Genomic DNA, 19309 nt, shown 5'->3' with positions numbered 1-19309 from the left:
TGCCCCTAATTGATAAATAATTTACCCCATTATCAGCATAAGTCTCCAGTCATTGAGAGATAATATAATAATATCCCTCATTTAATCTTACTGACGAAGGCATTAGTTAAACTATCTTGATTTGTCTAACATCATATTTACATTTGTATATGATTTTGATAATTTAAAATGATGCATAGTGCATTCATACTTTTATTCAATTATAATTTAGCAATCAACAATCCAATACCTACAATAACATACAAAGGCATAAAGTCACAAATAAAAAATATCATAATATAAATCAAACATCAAGAATAACATAAATCCAAATTTAGCACCACCACAAATCTACAAATAAAATTATAAAAGAACCACAAATCCATATAAAATAATATGAATTTCGATATATTTCTTAATTTAATTTAACTTCTATATTTTTTAATTAATCCTATTATCTTTTTTCATTTAACTTATATATTTTTCATTTAATTTTAATTTAATAAATAATTTTATTAAAAAATAATGTAGATCTGGATATCTAATTTTTTTTAATGCATTTGCATGTGGATCTAGATTCGAATCCTGACGGATTCTAAATCTTAGGATATGAATTTGCATTTTTTAATATGTGAATTCAGATTTTTTTGGGTCCGAATCTTTTGGATTTTTGCGGATTCGAGTCGAATCCAGATAGTTTTGCCATTCCTAAAGAAAAATAAAGTGCAAAAAAAAATTGATTTGGGAGTTGTCTAACCCTTTATGATGCTACCTTTTAAAAAATTTAAATAGAAATTAAAAGTGGTGATATTTGACCCTTTCAATTTATCATACATGCCCCTACTTTTTAATTAATATTATTTATTTTAGAATTACTCTTCTTAAAAAATTAAAAATAATTATTTTTTTCTACTCTCTCAAGATTAACTTCTCATTTCTCAGATATCTATTCTTTTTAATTAATTTACAATTTTAAATCAAAATATTAATTTCTAATAAAATTCCAAACTGAAATCAAATAGAATTTTAGAATATCGCAAACTCAAAACCAATATCACCATAACAATAAAAACCCACTATTTTTTCATAAAATTTAACAAAAACTAACATTGGAGCTCATCATGTGTTGATGGAGATAATGGTTTGAAGATAAAGAAGATAGGAGGTAGTGGTGGTTGATGAAATGGTAGGGGGATAATGAACTCATGGTCATGGAGGAGAGAAGAATAAAATAAAAAAATAATAATAAGTTTTCTTTTTTATTTTAATAAGGATAATTTTAGAAATTAATAAGATAAATTGAAAAGTAGGGGCTAGTGAGATAATATGAGGGGTCAAAAATCAATTACTCAAATAAAAATTGTGTCGTTTATTTTACTAATATTTCATGCGACAAGAGAATTTCTTAGCAGTTACATATCCCGGCCTTTAACACAAATAAGCATGTCGCAAAATCCATGAAGATTACCTCTCAATACAATCTCTTTCAGGTTCATTAAAATTTCATGTACCAATTCTTAAATACCCACTATGTAGAATATTCGTGTGGAATTTTCTCAAATTTTACTAGTATAATACGTTTTCCTTCTATTTCTCCAAAATTTACCTGTGTAATACGTTTTCCTTCCACTTCTCGAAGAGTCCATAATAAATATTACTTTGCTGCCGATTCTCAAGAGTATTCTTTTTCTTCCTCGTCTGCACTTGATTCAGCACACTTACACTTGGGCTTGGGCTGAAATTGGGCCGTAGTGGCCTTTTATTCCCCCTCTTGGAAATGGTGGGCTTTGTAATAGATTGAAAAGCCTAAAGCGGAGATATCGAGGTGGGTCGCGAACTAGACGGTGAAATCAAAACAAAACGTACTGTATTCGCTGAAGCAGGGAGAGCTTGAGAGTTACGGACGTCTTGAGAGACGTCAGTTTCGAACGCTCGTGCAACTGGTGAGTGGAGTCAACTCTTTCGCCCACGGTTTCGGAGATGTTGATATCTATGAATTCAATTGATTACCTCACTTTCCTTTCAATTCCATTCCAACATGACTATGTATGTTATCAGATTGATTTATATCTTTACTAATTTTTTCTTTTTTTAAATAATGAATTGATGATGATGCAGGTGCAGCAAACTGAATGAGAGTTTGCTGCTGTGCTGAAGGCACAAGCAATGGAAGGCGGCAGTTCGGGGACGCGACGCACGCGTTCACAAGTGGGTCCAGATTGGAGTTCGAAGGAAGCGCTGATTCTTGTGAACGAGATTGCTGCCGTGGAGGCAGATTGTTTGAAAGCTTTATCAAGCTATCAAAAATGGAAAATAATATCTGAAACTTGTACGGCGTTGGATGTGCCGCGCACTGCGAACCAATGCCGGAGGAAATGGGATTCATTGCTTGATGAGTACAAAAAGATGATTGTGCGATCAAGGACTTTTCCTAATTCCCAAACTCAAACTCATACTGATTGCTTTCCACCCAATTTTGACAGTGAGCTCTTTAAAGCCATTCATGATTTCGTTATGTCTAAGGATAACCGATCTGATGATACTGACCCAGATTCAGATACCGATCCTGAAGCTTACTTCTCCGAAGCAATTTCACAAGCACAACTGGGTAACTTTTAACTTCCCTCTCTTGTCTTGGATTGGGAGGACTTCTCATCCACCTCTATAACAAGAACATACACACATACTCTTTATTTTTATTTCTTTATTTGGCATAATTTAAATAATAATTAGTCATGCACTTTAAGCCTGAGTGACTACCCTCTATTAATTTACTTGTGTCATCTTATTCTACTATTTATGCACTGTGGAACCAAAGCTCTAGTTGTTTCCACAAACAGTTTTCACAAATACTCAGTTGCGCTACCAAATTTCATGCTGCGTTTAAACAAATGAAGCCTTAGTTGCTACGTAATACTCTTTTCTTATGATATCCATTGAACAGCTTAATTTGGGTGAATCTTGACTACTGCAATGATGGGTTATTTATATTGCTTCCGGTCATGGTCTCATTTTTTTTATCTCTAGTTTTTGTTGATGGTAATAGGGGTTTCTACAGGTTCTAGATTGTTGCTATCGAGCAGCTTCCGTAGGTATTTAAAGTGCTTGCCTTTCTTATTTTTGCTTGTTTCTTTTCTGACCTCTTCATCAAATCTACCTGCACATGCAACTTTTGGAATGGATCTCTTGCTACTCACTTTCCTTTTATGGCTTCTATCTGATAGGACCTAGTGGTGTTCAGTGCATCCGAATAATTTCAGTTAAAATTGCTTGCAACATTGATTCCTTAGTAATTCCATTTTATTTTTGATGGCTCGTGTTTGTTTTCTGGGTATGTTTTATGTGCCAGAAACTCCATCACAGTTTGATACACGATTAATGCTGCCAATTCTGGCTACAGTGTGTTCTTTTGTATGCTTTATTTCACTTATCTTTTTGTTTAATACATTTTTCTTTTCTCCCCATTATCTCATTCAGTTCTCCTTCTACCTTGTTGATGAAGTTAGTTTTCCTCTTGATATTCTCCTATTCTCATGGACAAGATATTAAGAATGGCCTTACTCAAATATTTGGTGTTTCTCAATTTTCAGTAGTATTTCAACTTCTCATAATATTAATGCTTAAAATTGCTTTATTACAATTGTTGTCATTATGTTCCTTAGCGTGTCAATCTTTCAATATTTTTCTCATATTCTTTGTGGTGAACCACACCTGCTCATGTAAAAAGCTTGTGCATGAACTCTTGAAATATATAGTAGTTCCGGTTGTTTGTCAGAGCCTCGGGTTTTAGAAGCTGTTAACATCTAAGTACTTCTATATTTGACATTGCTAGGATCCAAGAGGCAAAGGAGGCAGTCAATGCGTGTGAAGCATTGCGCGGAACAAAAGCCTCTAAAAAGCTGCTTGCATGAAAACCATCAGAAAAGTGGCTGCACAGAAGAAAAACTCTGCAATAGCCATGTGGAAGAAGAACCTCGGATACGGCTGGTAGAAAAGAAGTGTCAGAACAGTCACATAAAAGAGAAGAAGTCCTTGAAGAGCTGTGTAGAAGAAAATGAGCAAATGATGGTGGCAAAACTGCAAGAAAATGCAGAATTAATCCATGCCATAGTTGCTGAGAGTGCTGATTATAGTGATGCTGATTTGAATAATGTTCAGGATCTCGAATCAGAATTTGTTAGGCGTCAAGGGGATAAGCTCATTGCATGTCTAGGAGAAATTGTTAACACGCTCAATCAGTTCACTGATCATGTACAAGAATGTAAATAATTAGTTGTGGATGTCATTAGGATTTAAGAAAGGGTAGCTAGCTAGTTCGGTCATGTTGGCATCTTTGAAGCCAAATCCGGAATTGGATGCATTTGTTGCTTTTCAGTTCATTTTATTCAGCGCAATGCTGGCTGATCTTCAAAATGCTTTAGCTCAGCTTAATTATTGCGGAAAACTTAAAATGTTAAGCGACTCCACTGGGGATCGAACCCAAAATCTCTGGTTCCGTAGACGAGCGCCTTATCCATTGGGCCATGGAGTCGACTGTTTGCTACAAATTTACCATAACGTCAAATCTCATTACCAAAATTCTAATTTATCTTAGCAAATGAAAACCAATTATGCGATCTCCAAATGTTCAAAGTTTCAATGATGCATTTGAAGAGGATTGCCGGCCCACCTGAGTTTGAATAGCGGCCTAGCGGGACAGCCATAGATTATTAATTTATTACAATAGAATTGAAAAGATAAAAGAGTACACATCGCAATCTAAAATCGACACAAGATAATTTTGTAGAGTTGACTTGTTGGTACTAATCGACCGAGCATGTTATTTCCTTGCGCAGCGGCAGCAATTTTGATGAAAAGAAAAAAGTGTCTCCTTGTCCAAAAAGTTTATATTAAGACAACACAACCACTTTACTTAGAATCCACAGTACCAAAGAGAACTCAAATGCAAAGATTGTATGAAGTAATCCACGATCAAGCGCAAATCCAAACAGCGTGATACCCCCATTGTTGTGTTGCAAATATGCCACTGCAAATTAATAAAATTAATTACAACACTAGCTAGTCTTAATTTTTGAGCCTTCGAATTGTTAAATACACAAATTAACTTTGAAAACAAATAGTAAACAATGGGCATAAAAATAATTATAAATACTCACCTAGAGCTTGCCTTATTTGGAAGGAGGGTGGTTCTTGAGAGGAAAGAACTTTAATGTTAATGTCTGATGAAGAGTCGGAGTCACTGCTACTACTAGTACTGTCTCTGCATTGATCATGGTCAGCTGCCTCTCCGGCGTTGCCTTTCCCGGAATCGGATCCGCCAACAGAAGCGCATGTCGCTGTCATATGCCATCTTGTTGCAACTGATGTTATCCCTTGAGCTCTATGCGTGATTCTTGCCGCCCCCAACACGCACAGAAAGAACCCACTCAGTTCAACAGCCGAGCACACCTGCACGCAGAAGCACAAGTTGATCACCTGTAATCATATTATATTAAAATAGTCCATGCATGTTGATCAGTTAGTAATTAAATCAATAATTTTGATACATATGCATATAATTAAAATATATAAATATCATTAATTAATTTTAAGTACATATTGTGTATGTATGTGTATATTACCACAAGTTCACCAGAACTGAAGAAACTCTTATCCGCATGTGTACCCAAAATCAGCAGCAAAGCTCCCATTTGACTGATGCTGATCACAACAAGACTTGCAATGATAAAGAAGCGGTACCGATGACTGGTTCCCGATAATTGTTTCCTAATCCTTAAATGTTCTCTGAATATAAATCCAGCGTCGGATCCGGATCGACGTCCTTCAAACATGTTATGCAAACCCTCAAACCTCAATATATGAAGCTCACATGTTAACCGAAACATTACACAAACCAACAAGTACAAACCCGTTCGATAAACCCATGATGCTAAAACCAGCACAAACATCACGATCGAATTGATCCATGGATCCCCCCCGCCGCCGGGGAACGACACCCTCACCGTTGAAAAGTAGATGATTTTGTGTGCAAGCTCCACGAAGAAAGATGGTAAAAGTATGCATGCAAGGTATCGAAATGCTTTGTCAAGCTCGCGCGTGTATCCACGTCTAACAAACAACGAATCCTCCTGTAAGCCATCGAGGAACAAGAGGTGGCGCAGCCCATATTTGCTGAAAAATCTTGAGAGTATAAAGAAGCCCACTAGGGCTAACCCAGACTCAGGGAACTGAACCAACTTGTTGAACGAAACGGGGCCGTCTTGTGCACAATCCTGTGTTGATGATGGGACCTTAATGCAGAGTGAACTGATGAGTGGGACGATAATGGCGAGGAATATGAATGCGAAATATGATATGAACTTGCCAAAACATGAAGAGTGATCTAATGCACACCACTTGAGGCTTATTCTAAAGTTGCGTAGCTCATCAAAGAGTAAAGATTTTGATCTTGCATATGAGGGCTGTAGTAGTAAGGGCACGTTCTCCTGCTGCAGGTTGAATTGGATGTCCACTCGGGTTTCATCACCGGAGTTTTTGGGGGACTTCATTGTATTTCTTGGTTGGGTTTAGTTTCAGCAGGGGATAATAATATAATAATTTTATTATATGAGGGACTTCGTTTGTATATATATATATATATAATTAATATTATGCAGGAAAATTTTAATGGCTGGTAAGTAAAGAAAATATTGTTGCTTGTGATCTTAACAAAGGTGATGTGCTTTTCTGATAACAACATATGTAGATACATGATACATATGAGTTCGGCCTACTGTAACCCGAGCTACTGAGTTTATATATGATCCACATTTTACCAAGATAAATTAATATGACAAATAATAATGTTAAGTGCAGGAGTATCATTTTTCCTCATAATAATAATAATAATAATAATAATAATAATAATAATAATAATTGTTGCGTATATTGGCGAAAGCAAATAAAATATATAACAATTTTGTAAACGAAGAAAAAAAGATAAAAAGGCATAAAGATTAAAGAGGATGCTTTATCCCGTGAATTCTCTTCTCTTTGCCTTGTACTAGAGGTTTCAAAGCTAAGTGAAGAATAAAGCATTGCTGCTGGGCTTGGAGATGGAGAGCTTTCCGTTTAGCTACGTCAATCCCATATTCTTTTCTTCATGAGCCTATTATTAATTAATTAATTAATTAATTAATTAATTAATTAAATATATTGATAGCCGCTTTGTGTTCTTCATTTCTGAATCCATCAAATTAATCTGTGTGATTATTTTGATTTCCAATTTTCAATAGATGGTGTTGTGGGTCATGCTCGTGAGTGCTAACGCGTACAATTTAAAAGATGCGGGATCAAAGTCAATATCACACGTGGATTCATCCTGGGCCACAGGTTTATGTGTGTGTGTGTGTGTCATCTTCCATGTCCAGCTGGCGAGTATTCTACTACTTTACGAATCCGTGATGGGGTCTACTCGCATGCAGGGCTGCCACGCGTCCCACCAAGTGAATTAATACATCTCTTCAGATTTGGCCCATTGTACGGTCCATAAAAGGGCCCATCACCCATATTGATCTGCCTCGATCAGAGCTTACCATGCGTGCAACTATGCACTAAATCATGACTTTATATGCGTGTATAATTGAACTTTTCTTAACTTAAAACAATGACTTCGAAGTTGTTTGTCAAATATTTTTTAAAATTTGCTTATTTGTTTTTTTTATTTTACTTTTGAATTTTAAACATATACCATTTAATAGAAAAAATTAAATAATTTAACTGTTATATGAATTGACAAAAGGTTTGAATAAAAATCAACTATAATATCTCAAAACACCCTTTTTAATAGGCTTATTTCTAATCAAATAAACTAATTTCCATTTTACTCTTTTCAATTGCCTTTTTGTGTAGATTTTATATGATTGAATCAAACTAGCAACCTTTTTCTTCCTTCCCCCCCCCCCCCCCCACTTGGTAATCATCTCGGGCTATTTTGTTCATAGCTATCATTTTAAGAAAACTTTTAATTTTTCATGCAGACACACTTTTAAACCGTAGTGTTTAAGAGAGTTAATTTTTAATAATAAAATAATTTAATTTACTTATCGTCTTTAATTTATCAAATATATAATAATACTATAGGAACATAAATTTCAAAATATCATAATTCATATGTTTTTTGCTTATGAGGTAAATAACTTAACATTTCTATTCAGTCAATGAAAATAGAAAAATAAACATGTCTTTCAAACTTTTACATTCAAACATATTTATACTTCAACCAGATTCAAATCCATTTAGATTTAAGACAAAAAAAAAATGACACCCTAATTTTTTATTCATTTATCCATTTAATCCAAATGTAAGATTTAAAATTAGAATTAAGTAGCATCTAGTGGTGGGTGTTTGATTTAGATTTTGGGGATCAAGAATTAGGTTTAGACATTTTTTTTATAAATATAATCCAGTCAGGTTTGATGATCGGTTTGATTTTATCCCAAATTAAATTAAAAATTAATTCATTTTTAATTCTCAATCCAATCAGTTTGAACTAAACCAAACTGAAAAATGATATAAGTTTTCGGTTTGGTTTTGTTCAGTTCCACCACTAGTATAGGATGGTGAAATTAATTTTCCCAAAAAAAAAAAATAATAAAGAACTAAAAAGCTACATGTACAATACTGATAGCAAAGTCTTAAATTGGAAGAGAATTTATGTATTCATATCTAAAAAATTGAGTACCATTACATTAGAGAAAATATCGATAATTGCATTATCATTCTCAATGTTATTTATCTCTTTTGTTCACATATATATTTAAATGTATATAGTCTCATTCCAATTAAAGATCTTCATTTTAATAAAAAGAATTGCTAAATTAAAAAACAAAAAAAAAAAAAACGAACTCCAATGTACTAAAAAAATAAAATATTAACGTTTTATTTTTCAGTTTGCTCTTTATTATAATATCTCTCATTAGTATAATATATGTATATACACACACACATATTACTAATCTATCCAGAATTCTTAATTTTATTAAAGTCTAAAAAAACTATCTAAAATCCATTATATTAAGTCATATGATTCAAACCGATTTTGCTCGAATCTCAATCCTTTACCCTCTGAAAATTAGAAAAGATAACTCTCCCTCATTAATAGCCCGTCAACCACCAGGTGCACCATAGTTTGTCGTCACTTGCCCAACACTCATCAGCACTCATCAACAGTCATCGTCTCTCATCGCCTCTCTCGTAGTCGGTCACAATTAGCAATCATCAGCAGTCTATCATCAGCTTGTTGCAAGCTTACAGCTTCCATCTTGTCAGTGTCGAAATCAAAGGTAAATTCTTTTTAAATGTAAGATTGTAGAGACCGTGAGAGATTGTGAAACCCACGACTCAGTACTTTACATGAAATATAAGATATCCAAATCCTTTAATATAAAGCCGCTGGTTATTTTTCTCTTTATGTTTGATTAAATAATAGTTTCTAAGTACTAAATAAACATCCCACCATTTACAAATTGTGGACTTTTATTTGGTTTTTGATAAAGATAATAACACTTACTAGTTATCATCATGTGATATATATGTCAAGCTTAGTCAGTAATCTGACTAACAACATTTTGAATGTAGCATCAATAGGCATCGCTTGGTCATTGGAAAATTAATGAGATGAAATTGAGGTGAAAAATGCTCTGGGAACCTTTTTTTTTTTTTTTTTTTTAATGAATCCTCGATTTTATTGAAACAAAATAAAAACGCTCTGGGAATTTAAATGCTTAGATTATTCTATCTATTAGGCCAGTGATTTCTTGAGTTTTCACTTACTATGTGATGTTTAGTTGATTTAAGTTTCTCTTCCAAAGATAATAAGATATTTCAGGTGGGTTCCTAGAACAGTCGTGACATCTAATTGATATTTAAATAATTGATAATGTTTGTGGTTGTATCTGAACTGATTTACTTTATCATTTTCTTCACTTGTTTCTCTTCACAAAAATAGACTAATTTTTTGTTTCATCATTTTCTATCTGTTGATGTTTGTTTGGTGGAGGTTAATAGTTGTTGATGTAACTCTTGCTGCTTATGCTGAGGGTTGACGGAGAAATTGAGATGGATCTATGTATTATGTTGTTATTCAATAATTTGTATTGTATTTGTTCGCCACTCTTTTTTTTTTTCTTTTTTTTTTTAAGACTTAAGTTATGCTTAGATTTTGTCCTTTTGACTTGATTTAAGCATTTATTATTTTCTTAATTTAAATTTGCTAATCCAAACTATAATTGTATCTGAAATTACAATTCATGCCCGAATCATAAAAAAAAAAATTAACTAATTGACCTAAACTGACCCGAATTTACTTTTTATCTCATTTAAAATTGAATTCTCAAATTCGAATGGAAAGTTATAAAAACCAAGCTAATCATATCCTATACATCTAAACAAATACTATCCAATTATATATTTGATGCATCCAAATAAATAGAGAACACCAACAAAATAGATTTTTTTGGGTTTATTTTTGATGAAATAGGATAAGTTTACTTTGTACATCATAATTATATACTCTCAAAGTTATATATATATATATATATATATATATATATTTGAAATGACATGCTTAAGAGTGACAGAAGTCACACAATTTGTTTTTAATACAATAGACGGCCGAGGCAACAATAAAAAAAGAAAAAAGGAAAAAAAAAAGATTAACATCATCGTGAACAGAACAAGAAAACCCAAAAGGAACTATCGTATTAGCCACACAGACACAGAGACAAAGCCAATCAACAAAATAAAAAATATACAGTACACCAAAACACGATGAACAAGGAATAAGAAGCAGGCAAGCGAAGCAAACAACTGACAACAACAACATTTTAAAGCGATCATTAGTAGTTGAAAAGGCCGGCCTCAAATTGTAAAGACATAGAGGTCGACAGCTCATTCTTAGGCATCAATTAATATTAAAGTTATGGACGGACTTTGTCAATCCCACCACACCCCAGGCCACCTCCCCTTCGCCTTCTTCATTAATTTGTCCCTTTGCTTTGCTTTGCTCGTTGATTCCATTAACCAAACCAATATATCCATCGATCGTCTTGGCTTCCACCGATCGATATGGCAAAGGAAGCAGCAACTAATCATAATTCGCATCCAACAACGATACTGTTAATGTTGCTAGCAGCATGCTTCGTTGTGGCGACATGCAGGGGAGAAACGGATGCTGAAAAACTGCTCAAGTTCAGGAACTCATTAACAACATCAAACGGCGGCGACTCTGCGCTCAAGGACTGGGAAGAATCCCCCACTCCTTGCACCAACGACACTCAAAACTGGACTGGTGTGCGTTGCTCCCGCGGCATTGTGATTGGACTGAGATTGGAGAACATGAATCTAATGGGGATGATTGACGTTGACACACTTTCCCGGTTGCCAGGTTTACGTTCTTTGAGTTTCATTAACAACAGCTTTGACGGTCCCATGCCTAGTGTCGGCAAGCTTACATTGAGGGCCCTGTATTTGTCACTCAACAAATTCACTGGTGAAATTCCTTCTGATGCATTTGCTGGCATGGACCAACTGAAGAAGGTTCATCTGGCAAGAAACCACTTCTCCGGTCAAATTCCTAAGTCACTTGCCGGATTGCAAAAGCTACTCCAGCTGAATCTTGAGGGCAACTCTTTTCAAGCCAAGATTCCCGATTTTCCATTGGCCCATCTCACCTTGCTAAATCTTTCTTACAATCAATTGGTGGGTCGGATACCCGACACCTTGAGTAATTTCGATGCAACTTCATTTCAAGGTACACTCATTGATTTTTCCAACTCATCATCTTTTATTAATACATATCAATTAGCTGCAACAAGCAATAGGTAATTATTTTGATCATCTGAAAATATTAATAATAACAATAATGACAATGATAATGATAATTATTTATTTATTATACTTCCTAATCACGTATGTTATATGATCAAAACTAAGAAAATCCCGTACAAGCGATTATCTGCACGTTGCTAGTAATTGCTTATATCGATCCATGAGACATTCATTCATTCATGTTAAAATCAACTTAATTAATGATTGATTGGGGGGGGGGGGGGAATGTTCTTTATTAATTACTTTTATATATTTGATTATTTTCCCTTTAGAAATTTTTTTTTTTAAAAAACACTACTAGTGGATGGGCATATGAATTATGTCTAATTTTTTTGTTTGGACCGATCAAACAGGTAATAAAGGTCTATGTGGAAAGCCTCTAGAGGCATGCAAATCCTCAATCTCCAAGAAAACTATCTTAATAATTTGCACAGTAGCTGGTGCTACACTTGCATTAGCTGCTATCGTTGCATTTTCCTGTACTCGCGGCAACAATTCTAAGACGTCAGAGCCAATCATCGTCAATGAAACCCAAGAGACAAAAGCCCTTAAGAAATATGGTGCTAATAATTATCATGATATGGGACAAAATGAAATCCAATCATCTGACTGCTACTTTGTCAATTCTCAAAATGATGAGATTAGCAAGCTTCATTTTGTTAACAATGACAGGGAAATATTTGAGTTGAATGATCTACTTAGAGCCTCTGCTGAAGTACTGGGCAGCGGCAGCTTTGGATCGTCTTACAAAGCTGTTCTTTTGACTGGGCCTGCCATGGTTGTTAAGAGGTTTAGGCAAATGAGCAATGTGGGCAAAGAAGATTTTCATGAACACATGACAAGGCTTGGAAGCTTGTCACATCCTAATTTGCTTCCACTTATAGCTTTCTACTATAGAAAAGAAGAGAAGCTTCTTGTTTCCGACTTTGTTCCCAATGGCAGCTTGGCTAATCTTCTCCATGGTATGTACGTATGTTTGTGGGTATTTTTGTATATTATGTTCTTCATGTATATATAACATTTAATTGGTTGTTGCAGTTAGACGAGCCCCTGGGCAGGCGGGACTTGACTGGCCAATACGCTTGAAGATCATCAAAGGAGTGGCAAAGGGGTTGGCATATCTCTACAAAGAGTTCCCTGGCGTAACATTACCACATGGTCACTTAAAATCATCAAATGTCCTTCTTGATAATGCTTATGAGCCTCTGTTGACAGATTATGCACTAGTGCCAATAGTGAACAAAGAGCATGCTCAATTACACATGGTTGCCTACAAGTCCCCTGAATTCAACCAAACGGACGGCGTAACAAGGAAGACTGACGTGTGGAGTCTTGGAATACTAATACTGGAATTGTTAACAGGAAAATTCCCAGCAAATTATCTAGCACAAGGGAAAGGTGCGAATGCGGATTTGGCCACATGGGTGAATTCGGTTGTGAGGGAAGAGTGGACGGGGGAAGTGTTTGATAAGGATATGAGAGGGACAAAGAGTGGTGAGGGTGAGATGTTGAAGCTGTTGAAGATTGGGATGTGCTGCTGTGAATGGAATGCAGAGAGGAGGTGGGATTTGAGAGAGGCTGTGGAGAAGATAATGGAGTTGAAGGAGAGGGATAATGATAATGAAGATTACTCTTCATATGCTAGTGAGGATTATGTCTACTCTTCTAGAGCAATGACTGATGAGGACTTCTCATTCTCAGTAGCTGGCTGAACTCAACTTATTTTTTCTTTCTTTGGCTTTTGGCAGCTGATGTTCTTTTTGGGGTTAGTAGAAGGGAGGATAAAGCTGGCAATTAAAGGAAGCCATTTATGTTAATCTTAGTAATTTTCCCATATATAGATATATCTTTGAATGTTTTTAACTTTTGCAAGGTTCATTATGTAACGAGGCAGTGACACTGATTAAACTTGTATTATTATTATTATTATTATTATTTTTAATAGAAGCAAATTGATTGTGTTATGGGTTTCTTTTGCTTCCCATCGGATTAGCAACTGGCACTGGCATTTGGCAAGGGCAAGTTGAAGCTGCCTGCACCGGCAGACTCTCAGTGGACTGAATTACATATTACATAATACAAGTGAAAGGAATTGCTTTATTGTCGTAGTTTGGATAAGATTAAGAATTGCTGTCGCTTCTTGTCAGATTGCATTGAAACGCTAGTAGTAGCTGCCGTGCCGCTGCGAGCATTGGAATTAGAAGATTAGCACAAGCAGCCCCTACCTATCATGGACTCTGATGTTATGGACCTTACGGTTATCAATGGGCTCCACATTCCCGTGTGGTCCGGTCCATGTAATTCTTAGTTATCATGTGCGCGCGCACGTCCCCATTCCACCATGCAAAATGCAAACTTAGGCCGCCGCATTTGATTTTTTTTTTTTTAATCTGAAAATTGAATTAGTTTAAATTTTGAATAAAATTAAATGTATGAGTCTAAATGATATATTTATTTTTTTTATCTGAATAACTGAAAATAAATATCAAGTTATTTTATTTTTTAACTTAAAAAAATTTAGAAACTAATATTTTTATATTTACGTCCTTACAAATTATAAACGTTAAATAAATATAAACATCTTAAAAAATATAAATAAGATAATATATTATCATAACATGAATCATATTCAATTAAATACAACTCTTTAATATTCTATATTATATATGTTACATCAATTTTATTATATTTTTATATAAAAAATATTCATAAAAAATTATGAAGATAAATAATGCTAATTTAAAAAAATAAAAATAATAACAGTCTACCACTATATATTATCATGAAGTTATATAGAGATGAGTAATAATTGCGATTATTAAATTTTATTTTAGAGAAGGATGAAAATAAATTAATTAGATAAAGATATTTTAGAGAATATTTTTTAATCATATCATTCAGACTTTTTAGATTAAGTAAAAGTTAAAAAATTTAGTTTAATAATTTAATGACTTAATGGCTAAAAATTTTCATTAAGTTAAAAAAAACAAATAGACTTAATAACTTAACTGATTAAAATACAGTCAATTAACTCATTTAAGTCAAGAAGCAAATAGTTCCTTACACTTAAAAGATTGATACCATGCTACACATTAAAATGGCAAAAGCTTTAGGGCAGGTGGGGGAGCTTGTATTATGTTATATTGGATTGTATTAAAATTTAATCTTATACGGTTATAATTTTTAGTTGTATTGCACTTTGTTAAAAATGTGATTAATGTAATGAAAGGAGTATAAAATAATCCTATGAGATGATAGGGCTTAGGATGTATTACATCAAAATAATGCTCATATTTTTAAATTTTAATAATTTTACTTTTATTATTCAATAATGTATAATAAATTTTAAAAAAATAATTAAATACTAATTTATATTTAGAAAATTTTAATTTAAATAATAATATAACATATTAGTATACCTAAATATTTAATAAATAAATTTTAATACATCATTTTACTTTTATTATGCAAAATAATTTTAATTAATCATTTATTTACTAAAATACTAAATTTAATATGTTGTGATACAACAAACGTACCCTTACACTTTTGGAGTTACAGTGAAAAGTTATTGAAGCTTTTATTGATTTGTAGCTGGGTATTGGGAAACTGAAATGGGATACCTAGGCCTAGCGTAGGCATGCATAAAATGCAGACGCTGCACTGATAACTTTGCAATAAGTATCTGTAAAGATAAGGTTGGGTTCACGCGTAAATAAAGTTCATTTTTTTTAAAAGAGAATTATTATTTGTGATATTTATAATCTTATAATTATAATTATTGAGATCAGTTTATATCAATTTTGATATGATATCGTTTAGATTTTAACCCTCTAAATATTCGAGGGACGACAACTCTCCTCTTAAAAGAAAGACTACTTTTATTTAAATTTTAAGAAAAAAAACTAAATTAAACCCTTACGATGTAGGGATTCGAACCACTTCTCTCGTATTTATGTGGGAGTAATTCTAACCGCTTAACCAGGTTCTAATGGTTAAATAAAGCTCATTAGGAGAGAACTAAGATGAGACTCTTATCATTTTTTTTGGGGGGGGGGGGGGGGGACTGAGAAAAAGGAAAACTGATGTGATTCCCAAAAATTGGGGGATGAGAAAGAGGAAACCGGATCTAATTCCCAAAAATTGGTATATCCTGAAAGAATTTGACGGCTGAGTCTGGCCTACCAGTTTCCGAATCACTCGAATGCATATCTTTTTATTTTGTTAAATTATGATCTGAATATTATTACGATAACACGTAGCCTACTTACAAAGACTTTGTATATAATATATATTTATTACATATATAATCCAGTCGTCCTTATTATCCAACGCAACTCTCACGCTCTGTTTTTACAACTTTGTCCCTCAATCCTCTCATCTCGTCTCCCTCTTTCACCGGAATATTCTCGAGCAGAGCTACGGTAAGCATCATCCTAATCGTAAAGGTACTTACTGCTCTACTTTTACTCTATACAAGCAAAGATTTTTGTTCTCGATTATACGCATAAACATATGTATATATTGGGAAAGCCAAGCCAATCCACCATCTCATCTTTGCATGCTGCTGGTGCCTGGTGCTGGCTAATCTTTCTTTCTAATCCAAAGCCAGCCCACTTGGACTTATCAAAGCTGTCAACTTTTATCATCTGCTGCCTTTTCGTTTGCTAAAGCTTCTGAGTCTGAGATGCATCCGTTTGTCATGTATATATATTTCTGCCTATTATTTCTTTCTAATTATGCTACATCACATCGCATAACAGATGAAGAATAGTAACACTAATAGACGATGCTTAATAATTGAAGTTTTTATTAATATTATATTTATATTTATACACGTTAACTAAATATTGTTTTTACTGACAAATTAATTACACTGCTGACACAGCCACAAACCTCTCCTCTCTTACTGATTTTGATTTATGCAACCTTTGGTGTGCGTCTCGCGTTTCATGTGGATTCTCATAGAATTTAGAATTTTGAATCTGATTCTTCGTGAGGCATGTTGTGGGATGCCCTTCCCGTTAGAACAAATATGTTAAGCGATTCCGGTTAAAATTTGACAAGACCTTTTACACATTGACATTCTTGCTTAATGTAATTTGCATTCATTAGTTTCAAGTTTGATGGTCCTTATTGTAGTGTAGTTTGCTTTGCATTTGGAAAACGTGAGCATCTCTCTGTTCGCAGATTCTCCATTTGCATACAGTGTAGTGCCATGCGTCATTCAACATCCCTTTTAATCTTGCTTGACTGTTAACAAAAATAGAAATGGTATTATCAGACAATCTAAACATTAAAGTTTTTCTTAGTATTTTGAAAATAAAACTCAAATTCCGTGGTCCCTGGAAAAAATTAATAGATATTTATGTGTGTGTGTGTGTGTAATTAATGGGTTCCATCATTATTCAAAGAGGATAAGAACAGAATATAAGAGGCTCCAAGTGGGTAACAAGTTCAAAAAAGTACTAAATTCCTGGATAAAAAGTTTGAAGCAGCCTTGCCTCTCAATGCTTTAAAATAAAGACCAGGAAATGCCGAGTCTTCTGAGCCATATTACATGACCTTTTGTGAGTATCACTCTTTATGACTTCATTTTTCCTCTCTTGATCAATTAAGAGATTATTAAAAGAAGCAGAGTGGATACCAGCTTCAGCTTGTTGTTCTAATGGCAAGAGACAACGATCAATCCAAATTTATTGACAGCAGCGACTTTCTGACAGTCTTAGCATCTGAAGGTGTAGAGTTCCTTCTTTCTCGTCAAGGAAAGGTAATTTCTTGAGCAATCTATATTTTTTTTCCCCTCTTAAATGCATTTATGCAATTCTTGTAATATGGATTTTCATATTAGCTTAGCCTTGTTCTGTTGATGCAATTGAATTTTTCTTGATGTTTTTGTTGGGTTGCCAAGAAAATAGTGAGTAGAGAAACTAACATAATTTTGTAGGGATCTTAAGTCTTTGAAGTGTAATCAATTACTTTAGTCTAATTACTCCAAAAAGGGTGCCCTTCAATACTAGAAATGAATACTCAGATTAATTAAGTGGACTAAATATGATTTATTTCTTTTTCCTACATATAGGTACCCTTGTCATCATGTGGTGGCAAGACAATTTGCCTCTTCTTCTCTGCTAACTGGTGCAGACCATGTAAAACTTTTACTCCACAATTGGTGCAACTTTATGACACGCTAAGAACCAGAGGTACAGAGCTGGAAGTTATCTTCATTTCCTTTGACCATGATGAGAATGGATTCGAGGAGCACTTCAAGTGTATGCCCTGGCTTGCTGTTCCATTTGATGAAACCTTGCATAAAAAATTGAGAATCAGGTATCGAGTTGATCGCATCCCATCGCTCATTCCATTAGCTTCAGACGGGACATTAATTGAAGAAGACTTGATCGGATTGATTGAAGACTATGGAGCTGATGCATATCCTTTCACCAGAAAGAGAAGGGAAGAATTGAAGGCTATTGATGATTCCAAGAGGCAGGGAGGGAAATTAGAACAGCTTTTGGCAATTGAAGGACGAGACTATGTTCTTTCTAGAGATCATAGAAAGGTAATTCAGTGTTGCTGCAGTTCTTAAAAGTTGTTACTACTTAAACCTGAGTTTTTTTTTTTCTTTTTTCCTCCCCTAATCTTTTGCAGATAACAGTATCTGAACTTGCTGGGAAGACTATAGGACTTTACTTTGGTGCACATTGGTGCCCTCCTTGTCGTTCTTTCACTTCTCAACTTATAGAGGTCTACAACGAGCTCAAAACCACAGCAAATCACTGCTTTGAAGTTGTTTTAGTCTCTACAGATCGAGACCACAAAGAATTTGATCTCAATCATAGTATCATGCCATGGCTGGCAATTCCTTATGAGGACAGGGCACGACAAGACCTGTGTAGAATCTTCAACATCAAAGGGATTCCGGCTTTAGTCCTAATTGGACCAGATGGGAAGACAATTAGCACAAATGGGAAGGAGATGATCTCCCTGTATGGTGCTAAAGCTTTTCCATTTACAGAGTCAAGGATTGCAGAAATAGAAACAGCCTTGAAAAAGGAAGGAGATGCATTGCCTCGAGAAGTGAAGGACGTGAAGCATGAACATGAACTAAAACTAGACATGGCCAAAGCTTACGTATGTGACTGCTGCAAAATGAGAGGGAGGTTCTGGGCATTCTCTTGTGATGTGTGCAACTATGACCTTCATCCTAAATGTGTGGAAGGAATAAACCTTAATTTGTAAAAGGCAACAGCCAGCCCGAAACTTTGATAGAAATATATTTATACCCCATATAATAATAAACTTATGGTTAAATTATAATGTATCCATGATATTCTTGAATTGCAAGTCCCACCAAATTTCAGCAAATTTGGAACGCATAAAGATTTTATATTGGTTCAGCCGGGATGTAGAATTAATTCCTAGCAAGCAAGCGACACCACTGTACTTATAACCAACTAAT

The 19309-nt window shown here is 34.3% G+C and overlaps 4 protein-coding genes and 1 non-coding gene across 10 annotated transcripts; 3 read left to right on the top strand and 2 right to left on the bottom strand.

Moving 5' to 3' along the window:
* Window positions 1-1803: 1803 nt before the first annotated feature.
* LOC18056012 lies at window positions 1804-4552 on the top strand. 3 transcript variants are annotated; one of them, XM_006450024.2, is made up of 3 exons: window positions 1804-1922; window positions 2098-2587; window positions 3812-4552. In XM_006450024.2, the coding sequence occupies exons 2-3, from the start codon at window positions 2146-2148 to the stop codon at window positions 4246-4248; spliced, it is 879 nt and encodes a 292-aa protein (XP_006450087.1). In that variant the 5' UTR covers window positions 1804-1922; window positions 2098-2145; the 3' UTR covers window positions 4249-4552. The 3 variants fall into 3 exon arrangements, with proteins under 3 accessions (XP_006450087.1, XP_024034408.1, XP_006450086.1); XM_024178640.1 differs by having other exon boundaries at window positions 1804-2025; window positions 2104-2587; XM_006450023.2 differs by having other exon boundaries at window positions 1804-2025.
* On the bottom strand, window positions 4438-4510 carry TRNAR-ACG. The gene has a single exon. It is a non-coding gene; the product is annotated as a tRNA-Arg (tRNA).
* Window positions 4553-4747: 195 nt separating the features above from the next.
* On the bottom strand, window positions 4748-6563 carry LOC18056011. Its single transcript, XM_024178369.1, has 3 exons — window positions 5601-6563; window positions 5136-5427; window positions 4748-5005 (listed from the first exon to the last, which is right to left on the bottom strand). The coding sequence occupies exons 1-3, from the start codon at window positions 6525-6527 to the stop codon at window positions 4869-4871; spliced, it is 1356 nt and encodes a 451-aa protein (XP_024034137.1). The 5' UTR covers window positions 6528-6563; the 3' UTR covers window positions 4748-4868.
* A 4470-nt stretch (window positions 6564-11033) lies between these two features.
* LOC18056010 (probable LRR receptor-like serine/threonine-protein kinase At4g31250) lies at window positions 11034-13737 on the top strand. Its single transcript, XM_006450021.2, has 3 exons — window positions 11034-11770; window positions 12201-12809; window positions 12886-13737. The coding sequence occupies exons 1-3, from the start codon at window positions 11086-11088 to the stop codon at window positions 13557-13559; spliced, it is 1968 nt and encodes a 655-aa protein (XP_006450084.1). The 5' UTR covers window positions 11034-11085; the 3' UTR covers window positions 13560-13737.
* Window positions 13738-16154: 2417 nt separating this feature from the next.
* On the top strand, window positions 16155-19164 carry LOC112095796 (probable nucleoredoxin 3). 4 transcript variants are annotated; one of them, XM_024178079.1, is made up of 5 exons: window positions 16155-16295; window positions 17262-17417; window positions 17498-17617; window positions 17930-18409; window positions 18499-19164. In XM_024178079.1, the coding sequence occupies exons 3-5, from the start codon at window positions 17516-17518 to the stop codon at window positions 19087-19089; spliced, it is 1173 nt and encodes a 390-aa protein (XP_024033847.1). In that variant the 5' UTR covers window positions 16155-16295; window positions 17262-17417; window positions 17498-17515; the 3' UTR covers window positions 19090-19164. The 4 variants fall into 4 exon arrangements, with proteins under 4 accessions (XP_024033847.1, XP_024033845.1, XP_024033848.1 ...); XM_024178080.1 differs by having other exon boundaries at window positions 16156-16271; XM_024178077.1 differs by lacking the exon at window positions 17262-17417 and having other exon boundaries at window positions 17467-17617.
* Window positions 19165-19309: the final 145 nt, after the last annotated feature.

This window comes from Citrus clementina, unplaced genomic scaffold (assembly GCF_000493195.1).
Source record: "Citrus clementina cultivar Clemenules unplaced genomic scaffold, Citrus_clementina_v1.0 scaffold_1, whole genome shotgun sequence".
NCBI lineage: Eukaryota > Viridiplantae > Streptophyta > Magnoliopsida > Sapindales > Rutaceae > Citrus > Citrus x clementina.
Note: the sequence above shows the minus strand (reverse complement) of the source record. Positions and strands in the feature narration are given on the sequence as shown.